We start from the raw sequence: 22,435 nt of genomic DNA, 5'->3' as shown, positions 1-22,435 counted from the left end.
TTTCATCAGTGCAAGGAGGCTCTGCAAACCCTTTGCATGTACTGTACCTGACAATGCCAGCCTCAGACATGGGCCCTGATTTATCACATACAGGCATTTATGCAAGGAGCTCAAAATGATCTACACGATTCCCTATCCATTGCTAAGGTCACCTAGTGAGCTTCATAACCAAATTGGGGGTTTGAACCTGGGTATCCGCTAGTATTCCTATTTTCATCTGTGAAATGTGAAGATATTATTTTACTTCTGGACACCTTGAATGCATTCACCTCACTCTCCATGTGACTACAGCCAACACTGACACACATCTAGTATTAGGAGCAGTTTTCTGGTCAAATTATGTCTATCCATAGAAATGCATATGCAAAAGCTTGCTTACAATTTTGTAGTTATTTGCTTATTTTTTCAACTTACTTTTTTATCTACCGTATGTATGGAATGGAATTCTAATGGGCAAAAAACAACAACCCAGCGCCCTGCTTGTAGTTGCACACAGAATTGTTATCTATTGGTGAGAGTAGTAGAGTGAAAAGTCCCTGGTTCACTCCCTGGCATCTACAGTTAAAAGGGTCAGATAGTCAGGGATAGAAACACTGTTATCTGGCTGAGACCTTGGCCAGCTGCCACTGTAGAGTAGCCTAATGAGTTTACAAAAGGCAGCTTCTTTTTTAGACATGCTAAGTGACTGCTTTCACTTTGCTTTAGTGGTCCTCAGAACAACAACAAAATCCAAATTGGGAATTGGTGTATTTTTATTGGTGAAAGGGTTGGTTAATTTTGCAGCCAACTTCTGTATGCTTTATATTATTGCAAAATTCTCAGCACATCTCCAGTCTGATATCTTACAAAATTTGCTTTGGTATCTTGGCAGAAAGGCAGTATATAAACGTAATGAATTAAATAAAGGGGGGCGGAGTCGGTTAACTGCCAAGTCAGAAATGCTCATACTACACAGATTACAACAACAAAAATGACAACTTCCGTTTTCTGGGAGGGCTGCCAGGTCACGTTGCAAGCGTTTTAGCGTCACTTCCTAGACCATCACGTGACACCAACGCCTGTCGCTGTGACGACTTGAACTAGCATCATTTCCCTTTCTCTCCTGCGGGCTCTAGCTGGCTGTCCTCGTCACGTGATACTACGACCATAGAGTTCAGAAAGAAGCCTATAGAAGGATCAAAGCAAAATAGGAAGTTGTCATCTGGAGCACACCGGAAGCGATCGCTTCCTTTCTCCCCCCCCCACCCGCTGTTTGGTAGATGCCGGAAGAGAAGGCCCCGGCTAACGGCGAGGGTCCAAGATGGCGGAGGTGGTGAGTTGAGAGCCGGGGATTGCGGGGTGGGGGTCTGGTTGGGCTTGCTTGCCCCTCTGCTAATCTCTCTCTAACTCCTGCAGGAGGAAGTGACCGAGGGGTGTCGCCTCCCCGTGCTGCGCCGTAACCAGGAAAACGAGGACGAGTGGCGTGAGTGAGGGGCGGGGCGGAGGCTCAAGGGGCGGGGCGGAGGCTCAAGGGGCGGGGCCAGATGTCATCATGGCCCAGAGCGGAGACCTCTCACCTTGGGGGGGAAATGATATCTGTTACCAATGAACCTTGGGGAGGGTTAGCATGGACAAGAAGGTGGAGTCAAAGAGGCTGGTGAGGCTGAGGGCCAGCACCGCAGGGGTGTCAGGTCTAAGGTCAGGCTGCGAAAGAGCATCCGGCAGTGTATTGGAGTGTGGTACATGGGGAGGCTCAGATTCAAATCCTCATCTGCCTATAACACTCAGTGATTGAATTGGGGTCAGTTGTAATCTTGGTCCAGGTGTGGAGAACCTTCAGCCCTCCAAATCTTGTTGAATTATAACTCTTCTCAGCCCTAGTCAAGCTTGGCTGGTGGACAGGAGTGATGGGAGTGGAGGTTTAGGCAAAATCTGGCGAAGAACACTTGTCCAGCCTACTTTCCAGGATTGTTTAGACAAAAATAGAGAAGGGAGACCTGTATGTATCACCTTGAGCTCCTTGCATGAAAGGCCTGCTATAACTGAAAATATGGGCCAAATGAGGTGGGACCAACAGCACAGTCTTACCTATGCCATCTCAGAAATATGTTCTACTTAATTCATTGGAGGCTAGTGCAGTTTTGAGTTCCACCACAATCAAGATGTCAAGGAGTCTAGAGGTCTCTGGGAATTTGGGGAGAATCCAGTGGAGGAAAGGAGCGAATGGAATTTATTAATCTCAACAGGTTTTGATGACTTTATGATCAAAGGTATTGCAGAACGAAACACACTTTGTTCTCCATGTACAAAAGGAAGTCCAAGTATCTGTGGCAAAATCATATTCTAAACTGTTTTGTATCTTTGCCCTTATCCTACCCATTATTTGTCAATCTTCTGTCAGTGATGAGTTCCAGTAACAGAATCTGGTATTTGGATACATCCATGACATTGATTACTGGCAATGCAGGTCAGGGCTAGCATTTCTTTACAGCACTCTTACCTATTATTCATATCTGAAAAGATAAATTGAGTTAAGAAAGAGTAGTGCCCTCAGCCATCTAGTCTTACAACCAGGATTTGAACTTGAGGTGTTTTTTTTGTCTAGGCTCACATTAGTTCTTAATACTCACATTTCACAGACTGAGAACATTGATTGTGAGAATTTTTTTACAGAGATCCTTGTGGCAGACTAGAGCGTTAAAACTAAACTCTAAATAAAATATTCAGGCCCACTGATATAACATTTGCATCGCATGAATCCCAAATAAGAGAGTCTTCCTGACACTTTTAGTAGTAGCCTTTTCGGAGGTCCACAAAGTGGTCTCCTCTCTCTCTCTCTCTCTCTCCCTCCACATTCTCTTAGATAATATATTTCTTTCTTTCAACAGCACTGGCTGAAATACTTAGCGTCAAGGACATCAGCGGTCGAAAACTTTTCTACGTTCACTACATTGACTGTGAGTAGATGGGGACAAATCCATTTGGAGGGTGGGCAGGATGAAATCATAAAAAGGGCTATTCCAGATAGGAATGATGAAGAACATCTGGGAAGGCAAAAGGTTATAGAAACATACTCAAGATACTTAGAAATTGAAAGTAGAATTTTTTAAAATTACTATCCAGTAATTAAAACTGGTCTACCCACTTAAATGGGGAAGTAGACCAGCCTTTTCCCAGAGCAGGAATGGGGAACCTGGAGTCCAACTCCCAGCCAGCTTGGCTCCACCCTGGCGAGCTTGGCCAATGACCGGGGCTGATTATCGTTGTTATCTAACAACATCTGGAGGGCCACAGGTTCTGGAGCAGACTGCCCATAGAGCTCACAGCAGAACCAGCATGCTAAGCAGGGGTGTGTGAATGCATGGATAAACTTCCTTTCCATCTGTCCTGAGCATCAGAACCAGTCCTAATAAAAAAAGTTTTTGGAGTTGATTGTTGCTGACTTCATTCTTCACTTTGGGAACACCTGAGAATGCTTTTGAAACTCAGTATTGGGCCAAAAACAAGACTCCATCCTTCCCCTGTTGGGATGTGACTACCAAGATTAGCCAAAAGGCATGGACTCTTCATTCCAGCCCTTGGGACCTGTTTTTGCTTTTGATGTGTATATGTACGTAATGAAATCTGGTCACCAAAAATAGACAGCTGGCAGCTACTGTAAACAAGCAGGTGGGAAGACAGGCAGAAGCTTGGGGCACTGCCTAGAAAGATAGGGAGGATGTAACAGGGATTGCTGCTGGCTAGATAAGCGATCCAGAGCCAGGCTTTTATCATCATCTCATTCCTCCTTAAAGATGGGGGTGGGAAAATTATCCCTTGCCTTGAACCATGCAGTTAACAAGCGTCTGGATGAATGGGTGACTCATGACCGGCTGGATTTGAAGAAGATACAGTTCCCCAAAAAGGAAGCGAAGACACCCACCAAGAATGGGCTGCCTGGATCACGGCCCAGCTCTCCGGAACGTGACGTGGTAGGAGGAAATGTGGGCCCTGGGGGGGGGGGAGGAAGGGCGGCTTTGGAAGGACGTGATCTGGCAAGGGATCGGTGGGTGGTGGTGTTAGTCTGGACCTGGGGAAGAGAGTGCTTTTATTAGCATTGGGGTTGATTCCCCGTCCCATTCCCCCAGGTCTCTTTGGGCCAAGACTTTATAAGGAACGAGGCCTTTGGAAGCGTTGGTGGTTTTCTTCCGGTCTTGTCCCTTGTGTCCTTTTATTGTGCTGCCCAGCCTGCAGCATGTGGGGATGGTGGTCCCTGCACCCTTCCCCAGAGCGGCAGTGCCGCCCCTTGCCCCTCCCTCCCATGTGTTGGTAACACCCCTCTTCCTCCCCCACTCAGAGGAAGACCTTGGATCTGTCTCTACAACCAGCCGCAACTCCATCCAGCGGTAAAACCCTTCCCATTCCGGTGCAGATAACCCTCCGTTTTAACCTACCAAAAGAGAGGGAGGCCGTCCCCGGCTCGCCCGACCAACCCCTCTCCTCCAGCTCCTGCGTCCAGCCAAACCATCGCTCAACGGTACGAACCGGCGCCCGGCCGCCCCGGCTCGCTCCTTTTGTGTCTTTTGTCTACCCGGCACGTTCTCAAGAGGCCGCACAAGCTGGGCGGGGTTGGGCAAGGTCTGGGCTGGCAAGGGAGGCCTCCAAGGGAGGAGCCCGGGGGCATTCTGGCCTTCATCTTGAGGGCACTCTCTTCCCTCCCGAGTCAAAGAAGAGTAGTGCAGGTGACCCCCTTCAGGAAAAACACCAAAGAAATAAAGAACGGGTTCAAATCAAGCCTCCAGTACAGTGCCCTGTGCACATTGGCATTCAGAACCATATTACTCATTGAACTAAGCTCTTGAGTGTCGCTCAGGGTCTGGAGCCTGTGAATGACCGTGGAGCCCCACTAAAAATACTACTCAGACGTCCATTTATTGCTGACTAATTGCCCTGGAAATTTTATTTGGTTTGAAACCAGCTTAGCTGCTACAATCACTTCATTTGGCCCCAAGTCCCCAGGTTTCTTGCTTCACAGCCTCGCTGTTAAGCAAGTTAGAGATTTGAATCGTAGTTTAAATGTTGGGTGGGGGCGTTTTACTTGCAGCTGTCATTTTTATATGGACTCTCTCTTTCTCTGTGATGTGTCTGCCTGCAAACCCATTAAAACACACCCTGCACCTAAGGTGTCTTTGTGTAAAAGTCTCTGATACCAGAGGTGGGGGGAAAGCTGTTGTGAGCATACAAGCAGACCTTCCATTGTGGAAGGTTCCCCTCCCCCCCAGATGTGGGATTGGGACAGCCATACATGCTCCATTGACTGCAGAAGATTGCTGTACAAAGCAGGACTGAGTCCCCAAGGATGGGGGACAAGTAATCTCTGTAAATGTTCAGAAGAGTCGGAGCTCAGTGATAGAGCACTTGCTTTGTGTGCAGAAGTTCCCAGGTTCAATCCCCAGCATCTTCAAGTAAAACTGGGAATGCCTCCCTTTTTGAAACCCTGGAGAGCCGCTGCCAATCTGTGTAGACAGTAATGAGCTAGATGGACCAGTGGGTTTGATTGATTATGAAGGCCCCAAAGCAGATGAACTTGAGCCATAACCCCTGTATGACCTTCCCTGCAAGGCCCAATCCCCGTGTGGGCTGTGGGTCAAAGTCACCATGTTTTTTGCTATGCAAGTGGGGATCTCTGCTTGGAACTGAGTGGGCACATGGAAATGTGTTTGGAAGCGTATCAGTGGCTGTTGAGGAAGGGGATGGGTAGCCCCAGAAATAACTTGCTTTGTTTCTGTCTCTTCCAGAAGAGGAAAGTGGAAGTAGTTTCTCCAGCAACCCCCATCCCCACCCCAACAGAGACAACACAAGCATCAGTGTTCCCCCAGGTAAGCCACTCCGCACCCACCTCCAGTGGTTCTTGTTGTACGAATGGGTCTAGGTAAGGGATTATGCCTGTTGGGGGTTGTGCCAGGAAGAGAGAGCCAGGTTCTGAAGAGGAGCCTGTGAGTGTCTCCACAAACACCCAGGATGCAGAAGCTGCTCCTCCAGCTACTCAAACAGAGGTTGGTGAAAGGCTGGAGTTTGCGTTTTCTTAACGAGGAAACCAAATCTGAATCCTTGCCTTTGTGCAAAACCACATTTGATTTTGACCTCAACTTACAGAACAGCACTAGGGGATGGGTGTGTGCGCATGAGACCCAAGCAGACGGCGTGGAATTTTAGCTTTTCCTTTGGGAGGGCGGCTGGATTTTATTCATGCTCCAATGTGGGCCGTTGGCCCACAGAACACATGGCACCGGTCTGAAACTAAGCAGGACAGGGTCTGGAATGTAGGCCTGCCTGAGAACACCACACTGACTTCTGAAGAGGAAGATGAGCTACAATAAATAAATACACCTCCCAAAAATAAATATACCTCCCAAGCCAAATAGGTTTGTGACCTAAAGAGCGGGGATGCATGTGTTGCCTTCCTCTTTAGCAGCCCTCCAGACCTCTTTGTCTTGCCCTTAGAACCCTTTCACCAACCTGGCTTGCATCCTCCTTGACTATTTTTGCTTGGCTAGAATGTCTCCTTGAATTCTCATACTGCTTCTTGGGTGCCAGGATGGAGAGGAACGTATAAGTAAGTTAACCATTGTTCCTCCACCCATGTTTTCTCCTGGCCCTGCCCACCACGGGCGGCCCCCGAAAAGTTGCCTGGATGGGTGAGTCACCTCAAGGTGCAAAAAGTTCCTCCCTCTTGCTGTAGCTTCTGTCCCTCAGTGAGTTTTCTGGAGCTCTTTTTGAGGTGCCTTTAATACTTTTCTGCATGAGCTGGAGAGAGGGGGAGGGAATGCATGGGCAGTGACTGTCCCCTGCTCTCTTTGACATCCTCCTTGACCCCGTTTTTGTCTTCCAGAATGGCTCCGCACGCCGAGCGGTGGCTGCCCAGCCTGGCAGGAAGAGGAAATCCAATTGCCTTGGCACTGATGAGGTAAGTGCCAGGGCTTGGGGTAGTGCCTGCCAGCCTGCTTCCCAGGGGGGCACCAGCCTGGAAGAAGGAATGTGTGGCTCTTCCTCGTTCATCCAGAATCTCCCGCCTCCCCCCGGTTTTTGTGAGCAGGACTCCCAGGACAGCTCTGACGGCATCCCCTCAGCCCCACGCATGACAGGCAGTCTGGTCTCGGACCGCAGCCACGATGACATCATCACGCGCATGAAAAACATTGAGTGCATTGAACTGGGGCGGCACCGCCTGAAGCCTTGGTACTTCTCGCCCTACCCACAGGAGCTCACCACCCTCCCCGTCCTCTACCTCTGCGAGTTTTGCCTTAAGTACGTCAAGAGCCTCAAATGTCTCCAGAGGCACCTGGTAAGTCCCAGGACCCAGTTTGGGCAGCCTGTCATCCGGGACCCAAAGTCTGCCAGCCTGGATTGCTCTGTTTCCCAGCCAGCTCTTTGTCGCCAACACCTAGCGGCTTCCCGAGACGGCATGCTGGCTACCGTTGGGATACCAGGTCTAACAACACCCTGAGTTGCCCACACCCGCCTGTTTCTCAAGACGCCAGGTCTATCTTCCTGGGTTGGTAGACCTGGTCTCTGGCCTGGGTAGACCTAATGCCCAGTCTGACTTGTTATAGCAGGTAAGCCCAATGCCATACTGTGCCTGCTCCTGCAGAGCCAGAGGCCAGGCAGGTCTACCGTCCCGACTGGCTGTCGGACATGCCTGGAGACTGTTGGGCTCAGCAGACCTGTTGATGGGGATCTACTGATCTCTGCAGACCCATTGCCCAGGGTTGGTAGACCTGATGCTAGCCTGGGATTTCTGCCTGACGCAGCCTCCAGGAGGTTAAACCTATTGAGTCTAGTAGAGCTGTTGGTCTTCTCCTGCCTATTGGAGGACAGGTCTGCCTACTGTCACATCTCTGTCACAGCCTTGCAGGCTACACATGCCCATCGTGCCAGTTTGTGCATTCAGAAGATTTGATTGGCAAAACGTCTCCAGATGAGATAGGGCTTGTTTGAGTACACCCCTATGGGAACATACTGGAGGGAAAGCTTGCTTCTTCACCCTTGCAGGCTAGTTTTCTACATGCCCCTGAGGTATTTTATACGAGAAGCAGGACTTGGAGCAGTTTTGCTCCTCAAGCCGCCTGATTGCATCAGTTCTGTGCAAAAAGCTCCTACAATCACCTGGGGAGTCAATATATTTATTTATTTTATATATTGTGCTAACAACAGTGACGACAAAAAATACAAATCGGGCTGATACAACAGAAATAAAACAAGAGTACACTTTTGAACATAGTATAAAATAAAACCCATTACTGTCTTGGGTTGGATGAATCTTAAAGAGGAACAGTATCGTATATTTTTGAATCAACCAAATCCATTGAGAAGCAGCGGGAGGTAGCAGGCAGTGTTCTTCCTTATTGACATTAGTACAGTTGTACCTCGGGTTACAGACGCTTCAGGTTACAGACTCTGCTAACCCAAAAATAGTACCTCAGGTTAAGAACTTTGCTTCAGGATGAGAACAGAGATCACACCGTGGCAGCGGGAGGCCCCATTAGCTAAAGTGGTACCTCAGGTTAAGAACAGTTTCAGGTTAAGAATGGACCTCCAGAACGAATTAAGTTCTTAAACTTAGGTACCACTGTAATATAATATAATCAAACCAAACCCCTACAAATCTATCCAAAAATCTATCCTTTTTACATTGTCCCCTGGAAATGCATAGTTTGTTGGTCAGCTTTTATAATAAAGCAAGTTCCCAAACTTTGGAATACGAAAAAGAAATATTGGCTCCATTTGGAACTCTCTAGAAATGAGCCATTGTGGCTCTAGCAGCCATCTCAAAATGAGCAATTAGCTCTTTATTATGTATACTAAGACCAGCTTCCTCAAAAATAGGTAATGGTGCAAGCTGGGCAGAAGGGATAAGAAAACAATTCAAAATTGTATTGATTTCTTTAAAAGCCAGAGACCATAAATGAAAATATGATTGAGTAACAGGCCTCTGGGAGTTCTGTACCAGTTCGTGAATCACTTTTAAGGACAGTTCTTTATATTTTGCTGAAACGGAGCGGAGAGGGGGCTTCACCCATATTCTCTGCCAGGTATCATCCTCTTTGCCCCAACCTGTGTCCTGGCTCCATGCTAATCTTAAACCGAGCTGCCTGTTTGGTTCCTGTTTCAGTAAAAGTTTGTATAACCCAGAGTCAGTATTGAAATGATAACTGTGTGTGCTTACTTTGCACCATCCAATTGTGTAAAACATGGGAGAGAACTCTTGAGCCCCTTGCCGGACTTCCAGAGAGGGAAGACGCAACACTCATTTCCCTGTGTGTGTGCTCCACTAAAGGTTAGGTTCTTGATTCCCCACCCTCCACCTGGCATTTACTCTGGGTTAACTTTGTTAGAGAGCAGTATCATTGGTTCCAGACAAAAATCCCTAGTGTGTGCTGGAGCCTGGTAAGGGGCTGCAACTTTGTAGGATCTTGAGCTTTTACCTCCCCACACCCTCCAGTCTGCCCTGTTCTGTCCTATGTCCCTGCCCCCCAAATGCAATTCCTAGAATCACAAGGACCCAGAAAGGTTTGATTTTGCTTGCGAGAGTTCAGCCTGTGATCCTTCTGTTTTGCAGACAAAGTGTGACTTGAGGCATCCGCCAGGGAACGAAATCTACCGCAAGGGGACGATCTCCTTCTTTGAGATCGATGGGCGGAAGAACAAGGCAAGAGCAGTTATTGGGCGCAGATGAAACAGGGATTCTAGGAAAGCTGATTCCACGATGATTGCTGGGGCTTTGTTTTGGGAGATGGGGATGGAGAGCGCACTGGTGACGGCTGTTGGCCATAGACATCTCATCCACCACACACACACACACACACACACACACACACGAAGTTGGGACTGCTTCATCTAGTGCAGGGGTGGGGAGAAACTGTTGCCATTCAGATGTTGTTGGATTACTGCCTCAGTCGCTGTGGGGGTTGCTATCTAGGAACTTCTGGAGACAGCGGTTTCTCCACACCTGACTCAGCCCAGTGATGTCTGCTCTGACTGGCAACAGCTCTCCAGCAACTCAAAACAGAGAAATCTTTCTTCCTCCTAATTGGAGAAATCAAGGATTAAACACAAGACTTTCTGCATGCAAAACAGTTTCCCCATCATTGAACTATGGTCTCTTCCTGTAAAGCTACAAACTTCCAAATGCCAGAGCAGGCGGTTTCTTCATCCTGTCCAGTACCCTCTCTCGTCTGACTGGCTGTGGTTCTCCAAGGTCTTCCCTGTCCCCTTCCACCTGATCCTTTTAACAGAAGGTGCCAGGGATTGAACCTTGGGCCTTCTGCAAGCAACAGTAAATTTGGCCCTCCCTGCTGCCTGCTCCCCCCACCCACCCAAATGCGAAAAAGGTACAAAACTGAGTCACATAACGTGTGGTCTGAACTGATAGGCAAGGCAGATGGGTGTCCCATCTGGTACGACAAGACATTCACAATGGCAGAGAATGCAAAATTGGCATTTTCAGTCCTTCATTGCAAAAGTCTTTTCTTTGTGTGCTCGTTTCCTTTCCTCCATTTCCTCCCAGAATCCAGATGTATGGATTGACAAGTCTTGGGGCAGAATAGAAGGGAGGGAAACAATCCAATCAAGTTGTCTCTGTGTGAGTGGGCAGATAGGGTGGAGGTTCATCCCCACATTGTAAGGCAGGCATGTTTTAAAAGTCTTGAAACTGATCCAAAAGCAAAGGTCATATGCTCAGTACCTGGGGAGGGGTGTTTGGAAGTGAAACTTCTGGGTTTGTCTTCTCTCCCCTCCACTTGCTTCCTTGTTTTTCTGGAGATGTAATGGAGTGAGCATCACACACGAATTTCCCTCTCCTTGGAACTGGGAAAAACACATTTTAAATTCCCTGGAGGAAGCACTGGGTTTCCAGACACTGTATGTGAAGCTGAGAGGGGGAAATGCTCATAGCCTCATATTTGAAATGGCTTGTGATTTCCCTCCCCCTACAGTCCAGTCTTGCCCCACAGCCTTTCACTGCTAGAGATGAATCTCAGGCCCTCCTTTCTCAAGGACGTGCTTGTTTACCCTTTCCATATCTCTTTTCAGAGCTACTCGCAAAACCTCTGCCTCCTGGCAAAGTGCTTCCTGGACCACAAGACCCTCTACTATGACACAGATCCCTTCCTCTTCTACGTAATGACAGAGTACGACAGCAAAGGCTTCCACATTGTCGGCTACTTCTCCAAGGTAACGTTGCAAAATTAATGTACGCATACATCGGATAGATTTTAAGAATTTCTAAATTGATAATGTGTTAATGTAATATTAATTTGCATGGTGTATGTGTAAAATTCATTTGTCTATTTCAAATACATTTAATATCATCAAGTTCTTAAATTAGTTACAGTTCCGATTGAATTGGATCTGAAGTTTCCACCATGAGCTGAGAGTTTTACCTAACTGAATGCTATTCTTTTTAGCCCCAGTGAAATTTTGTGGAATGCTCACAATAATGTCTTTGCTTTGCAAATGTGTCCAGGGGCCAACTTGTATTGATATTTATCATCCTCATCCTGCCTCTGGGAATAAAGATTATTTATTATTATTATTATTATTATTTAGCAAGGAGAAAGAAGTTAGGGGGAGAGCTGGTAGCAACAGCCTAATGTTATCTGTGGAGCAAGTTGGCTGTGAGGATCTACACAGAGCACTGGAGACCTGTCCAGCTCAGTCCCTCTCTGCCTTCTGATATTTCATTAGGCATTGCATTTTCATTAGGCATTACATTACATTTTCAAGGCTTTCCTTGCAGCCATAAGGACTGGAAACTTAGTTTATAGAATAAAAGTTGAGGGCCTACTGTTGATGAATTTTGCAACAGTTATGAAACCAAAGAATGGGCACTGTCCTCATGCAATCGCCATTATGCTAGTTGTGGTCAAACCTAAACAGCTTCCTCTTGACAAGGGACAGAGAGGGGAAATCTCCTGTCATGCCAATGTCAGGGATCCCGGGGAGAGTCAGTGTTGGAAGGGCTGGAACAGCTCCTCCAGTGAAAATTAACATGCTGCTTGTTTTGCCACTACGTGCAGGAGAAGGAATCTACGGAGGACTACAACGTGGCCTGTATCCTGACGCTGCCCCCTTACCAGAGACGGGGCTACGGAAAGTTGCTGATTGAGTTCAGTAAGTGGAGTCTCTTTCTATTTTCAATCCTCCATTTGAATCTTAGCAGGTTGTTGAATCAAACCCTCCTATATCCCCAGAGGTTGTTTTTCTGGATTTGGCCCAACCATTCCTGACATTTTCAGGAGACAGTCTCTTCCCTGACACATCGAGGCTCTAGAGGTGCCCTCATCTGTGCATCCATGTTTAGATTGTCATGTGCAAACATGGGGAAGAGCACTTGTGGGGCTGCCCCACAGCTGTGTAGCTCCCTCATCTTGAGTAACCTTCAAAGCCCAAACTTCAGCACCTTCCCCCACCCTCCACCCTAGATGTGTTGTCTAATTAGTCTTTTACTTGCACTTTTGGTAGTTTGGTATGAAGATCCTGCTTTGACGACTCAGTTGCTTATTAAAACAAACAAAGCCACAGAGTTATGCTTGCTTTATCTGTGTATTACATAGATTTATTTACTTGCAGGATAGAAATCCTACAAAGGTGGCTTACAAGTAATACAGTTACATATTTTAAAAATATATTAGAAATATTAACATATCAAAAACACCACAGGATCCTTTCCACATGACTGTTGGTGGCCATGGGTTGTGGGGAGAAAATCCAGCTGGGGCAGGCCGAGGAGGGCACCTGGTTGGGGAGTGCTGCTATAAACAACAGCCTGTTTGAGGTTGCTGTGATGTTTGCTAGCCGCATATTAAGACACTTAAAGTTATATCCTATTTTATCAGGTCTCCCAGCTAGGAAATGCTCCTTATTTTAGAAAGTGCTTGTTCCATGGAGCAGGCAGTCCCAATTTCACATTGTGGGAAAGACTCCTAATTCTGCCGATTCCCAGTTCCACCAGTCGAGTGCTGTATTTTCATTATTTATAAAAATTCACTTCTTTAAAATTTGGGTCGAGGGCGCCTCTCGGCCCTCATTTTAAACTCCGTGGCTTGAGACAGATAGGTAGAACTTTCCCTGATTTAGTCATCTCTTCCATCCGCCACATTGTTCTTTCCTGTGCACTGGGATCTTCTCACAGCCCCCCTCAAGCTGCCTCACTCTTTCCCCTCAAGGCTATGAGCTGTCCAAGGTGGAAGGGAAGACAGGCACGCCAGAGAAGCCTCTCTCGGACCTGGGGCTCCTGTCCTACCGCAGCTACTGGTCCCAGACCATCCTCGAGATCCTCATGAACCTCAAATCGGAGACCGGAGAGCGTCCACAGATCACTATCAAGTGAGGTCCAAGTAATGAAAGTTCACTACTGAAACCCCTGTGGGCAGCCTCTGGGCAGCCCCCTTGGGAAGGCCTTCAGTGCGGCCCTTAGCAGTGCTGATGGCAACCCCTCGCTGCTTAATTTTTTGCATGGGGTGGAGAAGACACCATGCAGTGGGTGCCCAGAAAATCATGTTCCCCTCAGCTTGCCAAATAGCTGGAGGGGGGAGGGAGCTGTGATGGGGAGACAATGGTGTGCGAGGTCATGTCCACGTAAATTAGCCCTCTGTGTGTGTTTTTGTGTGTAGCCACTAGCACAGGCATCCCCAAACTCTGCCCTCCAGCTGTTTTGGGACTACAACTCCCATCATCCCTAGCTAACAGGACCAGTGGTCAGGGATGATGGGAATTGTAGTCCCAAAACAGCTGGAGGGCAGAGTTTGGGGGTGCCTGCACTAGCACATAACCTGTGACTTCCTAACCTCATGTGACAAAAAAACAAGGAAAAAAGTCGATCGGGAGAAGCTCCCAGGTAGGAGCTGGGAGAGCTCACTTTCGTTTGAAATAGGGGTTAAGACGCAGCCTTAATAGAGGGCTTTGTATTTCTTCTCTTTTTTCTATCTTTTTTGTCTGTTTTATATTTATTCGGATTAGTTTGGCTTTTATTGTATTCTATGTTGAAAACTTTCAATTAAAAAACTGATTAGAAATAATAAGGTGGCCCACTTCACTACCTGAGGTGCACGCTAAGGTTGTAAGACTGGCCTCCCTCTTTCACTAGCCCTTCTTTATTTTGGATTGCACTCAGTATTCCTTCTCCTTGTTTCCAGTGAGATCAGCGAAATCACAAGCATCAAGAAGGAGGATGTCATCTCGACACTGCAATACCTCAACCTCATCAACTACTACAAGGTAGCATGCCTGAATGAATGGCCATGCAATTTGCTCTGCAGCAGCAAGACTCCAACATTTCTAGGCACCACTTTGGAGCTTAATGGGCAAGTTTGGGCTCCCAATTTAGGGGTTCCCTAGAGCTCCCAGTAGACAAAGACACAGATGGGGATCACAAATGGGGAATTAAGTCTCCTGCACCCAGGTGTTGTTAGATTCCTAACTACTATCAGCCCCAGCAAGTCTAGCCCAATGGTCAGGGCTGATGGAACTTGGAAGTCCCAACAATTGCTAGAGGGCATCAGGTTCTCCACCTTTGGGCTGAATTCATCCTGAAGGAGGGAAGTGTTATAGTAACATGAACCAGCTCTGCATGGAGGACACACTATCTTGGGATGGATGTGTCTGCATGTGAATTTTGTTTGTGTGCGGCTGATGGAGGGATTAAAAACAACAGGCGGTGATGTGCTAAGGTTCTTGCAGTTTGTCTATGCAGTTTTGCATAACTTGCTCTGCTTCTACTGATGTGGCTGATGTCTTTGCAGTGGCATGGCCAGGAGTAGAGGAGCTGTGCAAGGCAGCCTTTGCTGAACCCATGGCCTCCATCTATTTTGGACTCCAACTCCCATCAGCCCCTGCTAGCATGGCTAATGGTCAGGGAAGATGAGAGTTGGGAGTCCAGTAATACATGTAGCTTACCAATTTGGAGAAGGCTGCTATAGGGTAACAGGTATGAGGGTTTTTTGTGGGGGTAGGGGGAATAGCATTACAGGGAAGACTAGACACTGCAGAAATTTCTTGTGGGGTAGGGAGTTGCAGCACTTGAAAGTGATACAGCTTGTTGGCTTCCGTTTTCCCCACCTGCAGTAATGGGGGCAGCAGAGGAAACGTGTTCCTTCCCCTCAAGATAAACCAGCTAGAACTTTGGCCTGCTTTCAGGCATTTTTAAAGACGAGACTCATTTTTCCTGAGATTCCATGAAAAGGGATGGGCAGGGAGATGCTGCAGCCCTTGGCTGTCTGTGCTTCTCCGCCACGTCAGATTTACCTCTTGTCACAAAAAGCGCCAGGAACTCCGAAGAGGTATTTAATATGCAGGATTTCAGGAGCTGAACCATAGTGGCCACAGAAGTGGTGGGAGTGAGCAGTGTTTCAAGTATAGCCGTGTCCCCGTCATGAGGACTAGAATCTTTAAAATTAACAGAACCAAAACACATCTCCTTTCTAGGGCCAGTATATCCTGACACTCTCCGAGGACATCGTGGATGGACATGAGCGTGCCATGCTGAAGCGAATCCTGCGCATTGACTCCAAGTGTCTGCACTTCACCCCAAAGGACTGGAGCAAAAGAGGAAAGTGGTGAGGCCTGCGCACCTGAGTAAGGACCAGCTGCTTGCAGGACGTCCACCCTCCTCCTCACTTTCTGTGACAATGGGGATCAGGCAAGGTGACCATGCGCTCTTTCGAAGACATTTTCCAGTCGGCTATCGAAGCAGGCACCGTCAGCCAGCCAGACATCTAGGGGCGTTGCTACCTGGGCCTCACGTGCCCTGGACTTGCCTGCTTATTTGTATATAGGACTTTTTGGATCCCTCGCTGAGCGGTTGTGTACAGAAGTGGAAAAAGCACAGACCAAGCTACCCAAGCCGTCCCCCACCCTTTTTTTTTTTTTGACTGGATATTTATTTATATATATAAATATAAAACCACCATCACAAATCAGAGTTTGGAGCTTGACAAAGGCAGTTGAAGGGCAGCTGCTTTCTGCTGCGTTTCAGCTGCAGGCAGAGAAACTGTTGTTGCTGTATCCTTCTTTCGAGGCTGGAATTGTGCAGTTACTTCCTTGGGTGGAGAAGCTGGAGGGCAGCTCTAGAAAGCTGCTCTCTCCCCTACTGCCTGAGGCTGCAGCAGCATCCACAGGGGTGAAAGTGTGGAAAGAATCTGTTATAGGTTAGCATACGGTAAGACAGTCTTGCTCTCTCGCTCCCTTTCCCCAAAACCAGAGTCTTCATGAACCGGAGGAGCAGCCTTAAAAAAAAAGCAAACCCCACCCACCTTCTGTGCTCAGAATAAATTAACAAAATGGGTTTTTAAATGGCATGTGTGTGTACATCTTTTTTCTGGATATGGTATTGCTTTTTCACAAAACCAAGACCCTCAGACAAGCAAATGGGAGCCTGAGAAGGAAGAGGCTTATAGGCCAGAGCCACTACAGCCTGAAGCAGTTGAAGCGATGGCTGCGTACACATCATACATTTAAAGAATTCTGGAAACGTTACGTTTATTACGGGAATTGCAACTATAGTTCCCAGGATTTGGGGTTGCTGGTGAGCTGTGGTGTAAGTATATGCGATATAAGGAGCCACAATCACTTTACCTTGTAAGGGGTTTTCAAAGCTGAGTCTTTGCAATACAAACTAAGTGTGTTTAAAATCCATTTCCACTACCCTGGCGCTCTTCCTGAGGAACTGTAGGAACTACAGCTCTGTGAAAAGATAGGGGTGTCCAAAACTCTGGAGTTGCAAGATTTTCCTGGGAGACAGAAAGCGTGGGAATTAAAGCAGTGTTGACATGGTCTTATCTATGTAGTTGAGGGAAACCACCAGAACCGGGTGTGGCAGAAGGATCCTTTGACTTGATGGAGCACGTTCTCAAAAGTCACTTTGGTGAGGAGTGAGCCCACAAAAACTTGCTTTAAAAAAAATAATATTGCAGAGATAGACCAAGATCGAAAGCAAAGTTCCACTTGAATGGTAATACTGTAAAAGAAAAGGCTGAATGCAAGGAAAGCACAGATCTGCACGTTGGTGGGGCTGAGTTAGCAACAGCATCCAATCTGAAAATGAGGGGCCTGCAGAAAAAGGACTCCTTAGCCCCCCCACCCCAAAAAAATCCAATACAGAGTTCGAAGTGCAGCCTGTTTGTTTTTTTTACTTCCATGTCACCAGCAGTCACAAGCTCCCATCTCATTCTTCATCAGCCACAGGAGCATGGATCTACAAGGGAACAAAAAGGATCCTTTAGAGGAGGGATGAGGAACCAGCAGCCTCCCAGCAGAAGTTATTGGGCTACAACTCTCATCTCCATCCCTGACCACTGGTTGAGGTTGATGGGAGTCAGAGTCTCATAGCAGCTGAAGGGCTATCGTTTCCCCACCTGCTACAGCCACATTCCTGTCCACAAGATGCACGTAAGAGTCGGTCTGACCAGACACCGTCCCTAACAACGTAGAAGAGACGGTGTTTCTAGTCAGAGAGGAGGAACTGCAGAATTAAGCCACTCTCAGAGAGGAGTCAAGGCAAGAAAGCTGCTAGGCTGAGCAAGGCGGCATCAGTGTCAAACTCTACCAATGCAGCCCTGCACTTGTTCAGCTTCACCCTATTTGATTTTGGTGCTGTGCGTGTTTCCTGCCTTTGCCGCTCCCTGCCACAGATTATGGGTGGGGAGGGAACAGCACCAAAACCCTCGCCTCCCAAAATACACAATAAGGCCAATGTTTAGTGGAGCGTCTGTTTCTCCAGAAGCATGTTTTTAAAGTATTTGCCCTATGGAATCAGAGCTGGAGGGGACCCTGGAGATCAAGGCTAGGGAACCTGTGGCCCTTTAGGTGCTGTTGGACTACCACTCCCATCATCCTTGACCATTGGCCAGGCTGCCAGGGGCTGATAGTGAGTCCAACAGCACTGGAGGGCTAAGTGCTCCCCCACCCTGCTTTTAATTGCCACAGGAAATCCAGAAATCTAGAACGGGTTCCCAAATTAGTCCGCAAACTTTCAGGTGCTCTCCAGTGTGTCTGCATTAAATATACTGATTTTTGATTGCATTTTAAAATTTATTTTACGGTACAATCTGAATTCTATGGGGCACAATAAAATACAACATAAAAAAGAAAAGCAATACACGAGCCATACAGCACCTGCAGATACTACATGAAGACTGTTAGATTCCCAGCTCTCACATCTTCACCCTAACCATACCCAGCTCCTTTCCGTAACTTACAGGAATAATACCAAAATTTACAGAAAGGGCCTGAAGGTATGCTTCCAAGTGGACCCTCCCACCCTGAGCTTCCCTGCCCCTTTATAGATAAGATACGCACCCCTTCAGCAATCTTTGGCCATTGTAAGGACATGAGGATCTCATCACTGCTGTTGGGGGCCTGCTCCAGGTTCCAGACAGTGAGTGACTCAAAGGTAGACTTCACCCGCACCTGCCGCTCCTGTAGGAAAGAAGGGACAGTCAATGGGGATCCGGGGATCAACCCTTCCCTCTCCAGGCTCCACCCACCCAACTCACCTGCAAAGCTGCATCATCTTCCTCCAGGACCAGCCCCATGTAGCCCTCAGGTACGAGGACTTCCTTCCCTTTTAGGCTCCGCCCACGGAAGGATACGGATGCCTCTGCTGGGCAATGCAGGATGACCGAGGACAAAAACAAACAAACAGATTCTCAGTCTGGGCTTTCCAGGCAGAGAGGGGGCTCCCCACCTGCTCTCCAGTCCCTTTAAACTGGAAATCCCTCCTAGAACCACCTGTATGCAAAACTCATGTGTTCTTGCTCCTAATAATAATAATAATAATAATAATAATAATTTATTTATACCCCACCCATCTGGCTGGGTTTCCCCAGCCACTCTGTTCTAACATAGTCAATATTGTTGTTTTATCACAATATATTGTGAAACTAGGGAAGGAAAGAGAGAGGGAAATGAGCAAATTTCTGACAGGCTTCTAGAGTGACGATCAGTTTATTCTTTTAGCATATTACTTTATCATTAATATAATGGGTGTGGGGGAGAGGGCCTGGTGTCAGCAGCTGTGATCGAGGAATGTTTTGGGTCACAAAACTCTTATGCCACAAAGGCTACTCCAAATCGCAGCACCGGCCGCCAGTAAGGGAAGGCTTGCTTCCATGATAGCTTGAGGGACTTGGAGCTGATCAGCCCCAGAAGACCTCAGAGGATGTTGAAGACTGGCAGTTATGGCGGCCAGCAAAGGCTTGGGGTTGAATTGAGATCCTCGTTCAACTCGGGGAACAAGACTAAGGAAGGTCTAGCCTTGAAGGCAGGAAACGCCACCTGAGCAATTCTGTTACTTATAGGAGGCATTTCTATGGTGTCATTTTTCTTGTGATAATTTTTATTTTGGTAAAAAAAAAAACCCCAAGCCTTCTAAATAAATAAATATGTTATTACTGGATTCCATACACACTCTTCCAGGGTGTGTAATACAACATCATTAAATACCTGAGCAGCGCAGAAGGGCCAGAGCTCAGTGGTTAGAGCTCGTGCTTTGCATGCAGAAGGTTGTAGGTTCAATCCCTGGCATCTCTAGGGTAGGAACATCCTGCCTGAGGTGCGGGAGAATCACTGCCAGCCAGTGTAGACAACATTGACCTAGATGGGCTAAGGGGTCTTTTCTGGTAGAAAGCACCTTTGTTTGTTCTAGATCACGGGTGTAAAACACAAGGCCCGCGGGCCGAATCCACCTCATCATGTGACCCGTGTAGCTGTCGCCGGCTGCCAGCCTTCACCTTTTATTCTCGCTTTATGCGCGGCAGCCTACTAGCCAGAGAACGTCTGCCCTCTAGCGGCGCCGGCCGTTCTACACAGGAAACCTCCACTTTACATGCATTCAGGAAACCTCCACTTGTTTTTATATTGAGCGCATGCCATCCTGTGATGTGACAGATCCAACGGCTGCCTGAACCCTTCTCTCCTGTACTGTAAGTACATATGATGTATGTGGGGGGGGGGGGTGTCTGCTTATTATTCTGCTTAAAAGTCTGAGCGGTAAAAAAAAAAATTACTGTCTGTTACCAAAAATCATTTTTCAATAAATTGTACAATAATTGTACATTTGAATATCTACTTGCCATTATTCTGACTATGTTTCTGCTTTCAGAGCTAGTTATTACTTACATTATTACAAAAAACAGTAATAATTGAATGCAGTGACAATAATTTATGATAATAAAGAGTGGACACATAGTCCTACAGATACAACCGGCCCTTTGAGGGTGACCAAACTGCTGATGCGGCCCCCGATGAATTTGAGTTTGACACCCCTGTTCTAGATGAACAGGGGATTCAGGGCTCCTGCACCTTTCATAGCTGTCCAGAAGAGGGAATTTAGGCAGATATTGTTCAATCAAAGGTGCAGGAACCCAGTCCTCTTCTCCCCCCCCCCCAGTTGTCCACCCTCTCCCATGCCCTCCCTGGTGGTCCATTACTGCACTCGGAAGTCTGAGCCTGCCAAGGTAACACCCCTTGCATCGTCTCCCCTGCCCCATTTACTTCAAGCAGCACCAACCCCTCGCAGCGCAATCCACTCCAGGGTGGAGACTACACAAAGTTCCTTTAAAGCACATTCTTTTCCCCTCGGAGAATTATGGGGACTGTAGTTTGTTAAGGGATGCTGGGAATTATAACTTTGTGAGGGCTAAAACTACACTGCCCAGAATTCTTTTTTATTTTATATTTTTGGGGTGGTGGGGGTGGGAAAACGTGCTTTAAGCAGATATGGTGTGTCCGCAGACCAGGCCTACTTCGAGATACAAGACTGCACTGAGTTCAACGGGGCCCCGAGTTCGGATTCTGCGCCATTTCTCTCCCCCCTTGCAGAGCAAATCCTACCCCCTTCCCCAAATCCACACGGACAGATAAAAGTCCCCTCTCGATCCAATGGGGCCTTAGTGCCCCATAACCGGCTGCCCAAGGGGTCTGCATCCCACTCTCCTCCTGCTTGGCTCACCTTCCGGTTCTCCGGGCCGTCGAATGGCCGGCGCGAAGTACCGCCGCACCGCAGCGGCCCCGTCGTGCCGGACCGCGCAGGGGAGCAAGTGCAGCCGCTCCCGGGGCGCCCCGGGCAAAGAAGGCAGCGCCAGCCGCGCCGGGCCCCGCTCCTCGCCAGCCATGAGCAGCACAGCCGTCCGCCCTTCCTTCCTTCCTTCCTTCCTTCCTTCCTTCCCGCGGAGCAGCCTCCCTCCTGCGCCCCGCCCAGGCGCATCCACTCCCGGGTCGCGCCCAGCCCAGCGCCGCCTCCAGCGCGCGTTGGACTCTCCTCCGCAAGTCCCGTCCGCCTTCAGCGGGTCCTGGCGGGCACGTCCGGCTCGAAAAGGGTGTTCGTTCCCCAGGAAAGGGTTGCCAGTTTCGGCCTTTCATTTTACACCCCTCCTACCAATCTTCAATTCGGTTCTCCCACATTTCTGCAGCATTTTTGGGTTTTTTTGCATTTTCTCTCTCTTTTTTTTAAAAAAAACCATCCTCGTGCAAATCATAGAATCGGAGAGTTGAAAGGGACCAACTAGTTCAATGCAGCAATCTTTCAGCATCTTAAAAGGTAGCTTCTTCTAAGAAACGCATTTAAGTATATAGTTTGGACAGACGCCCACCTTCTTGCAAGCACTTTCTAATAATATAGTTCATTTTCGTATGTTGTTTTCACGGGTATATTCGTCCTTACTTTCCAGCCTTTGTCCTGCAAAAGCCATTTCCCCACTTGGCTCTGCCCCAGGCTGAGAGGGTGGGAGAGACATCATCGTGCGCCACAGGGGTTGGGATTGGGTGTGGGACACTGAGTTCCTTCTCTCTTTCCTTCTCTGGGGGGTGGAAGCCCCCCCCCCCAATCCAGACAGCTATCTCGGCCCCTGCTGCTGCATATGGAACCCTAGACCAGCCCCATAAGAATGGGGAGGGGGGTGTTTGCAGGGGGAAAGGAGAGGCGTGTGTGTGTGTGTGTGTGTGTGTGTCTTGGACTGGAGGGTATTTTTTCAGAGGGGAGTGAATCTTTACTTTTCAAGGGTGGGGACTGTGTGTCAAGGAATCACCCCCCCCCCCCCCGTTCTTAGTTTGCAAGAGCTGCTGGGGCTGAAATTTCAGAAGCCCTCTGTCTGGCCTGGCTGTGATGATGACCCAGCTGCAAAGGAAGAACACCCTCTGTTCATGCTCAAGGATGCTGTCTTTCCCAAGCAATTTGCAAAGAAAATGCCCATGTTTCCCTGCTATTGCATGCAGGTTCAAGAGCTGAGCTCTGGGAACTCAGGGAAGGCTATCGGACCTCACTCACCCAACCTGGCAAGATGCTACCATATTTAATAGCGGCACAGAGCAGCAGAAAAGAAATATTACAGGTTTTACTTTCCCCAAAGTGTGGAGCTGAATTGACTGGAGAGGGAGGGCAGCTTCTTCTCTTGAATTTCTGCCTGTCCTGCAGGTGTTAAAG

At 48.0% G+C, this 22,435-nt stretch overlaps 2 protein-coding genes across 6 annotated transcripts; one reads left to right on the top strand and one right to left on the bottom strand.

Annotated features, from left to right (window-relative positions):
* The first annotated feature begins 1,169 nt into the window (after nucleotides 1-1,169).
* KAT5 (lysine acetyltransferase 5) lies at nucleotides 1,170-16,308 on the top strand. 4 transcript variants are annotated; one of them, XM_081842947.1, is made up of 14 exons: nucleotides 1,171-1,312; nucleotides 1,396-1,462; nucleotides 2,868-2,936; nucleotides 3,814-3,950; nucleotides 4,316-4,495; nucleotides 5,757-5,837; nucleotides 6,851-6,925; nucleotides 7,055-7,303; nucleotides 9,578-9,667; nucleotides 11,050-11,190; nucleotides 12,036-12,129; nucleotides 13,185-13,344; nucleotides 14,154-14,235; nucleotides 15,442-16,308. In XM_081842947.1, exons 1-14 carry the CDS (start codon nucleotides 1,301-1,303, stop codon nucleotides 15,574-15,576), a joined length of 1,572 nt encoding a protein of 523 aa, XP_081699073.1. In that variant the 5' UTR covers nucleotides 1,171-1,300; the 3' UTR covers nucleotides 15,577-16,308. The 4 variants fall into 4 exon arrangements, with proteins under 4 accessions (XP_081699074.1, XP_081699073.1, XP_081699075.1 ...); XM_081842949.1 differs by lacking the exon at nucleotides 4,316-4,495; XM_081842946.1 differs by having other exon boundaries at nucleotides 6,851-7,303.
* A 169-nt stretch (nucleotides 16,309-16,477) lies between these two features.
* Nucleotides 16,478-21,172, bottom strand: RNASEH2C (ribonuclease H2 subunit C). Of its 2 annotated transcripts, none has more exons than XM_081843042.1 (4): nucleotides 20,966-21,172; nucleotides 18,510-18,616; nucleotides 18,313-18,432; nucleotides 16,478-17,209 (listed from the first exon to the last, which is right to left on the bottom strand). In XM_081843042.1, the coding sequence occupies exons 1-4, from the start codon at nucleotides 21,126-21,128 to the stop codon at nucleotides 17,180-17,182; spliced, it is 420 nt and encodes a 139-aa protein (XP_081699168.1). In that variant the 5' UTR covers nucleotides 21,129-21,172; the 3' UTR covers nucleotides 16,478-17,179. The 2 variants fall into 2 exon arrangements, with proteins under 2 accessions (XP_081699168.1, XP_081699169.1); XM_081843043.1 differs by having other exon boundaries at nucleotides 18,510-18,613.
* Nucleotides 21,173-22,435: the final 1,263 nt, after the last annotated feature.

Source organism: Podarcis erhardii, assembly GCF_964252035.2.
Source record: "Podarcis erhardii genome assembly, chromosome: 15".
NCBI classification, from domain to species: Eukaryota; Metazoa; Chordata; class Lepidosauria; order Squamata; family Lacertidae; genus Podarcis; species Podarcis erhardii.
Note: the sequence above shows the minus strand (reverse complement) of the source record. Positions and strands in the feature narration are given on the sequence as shown.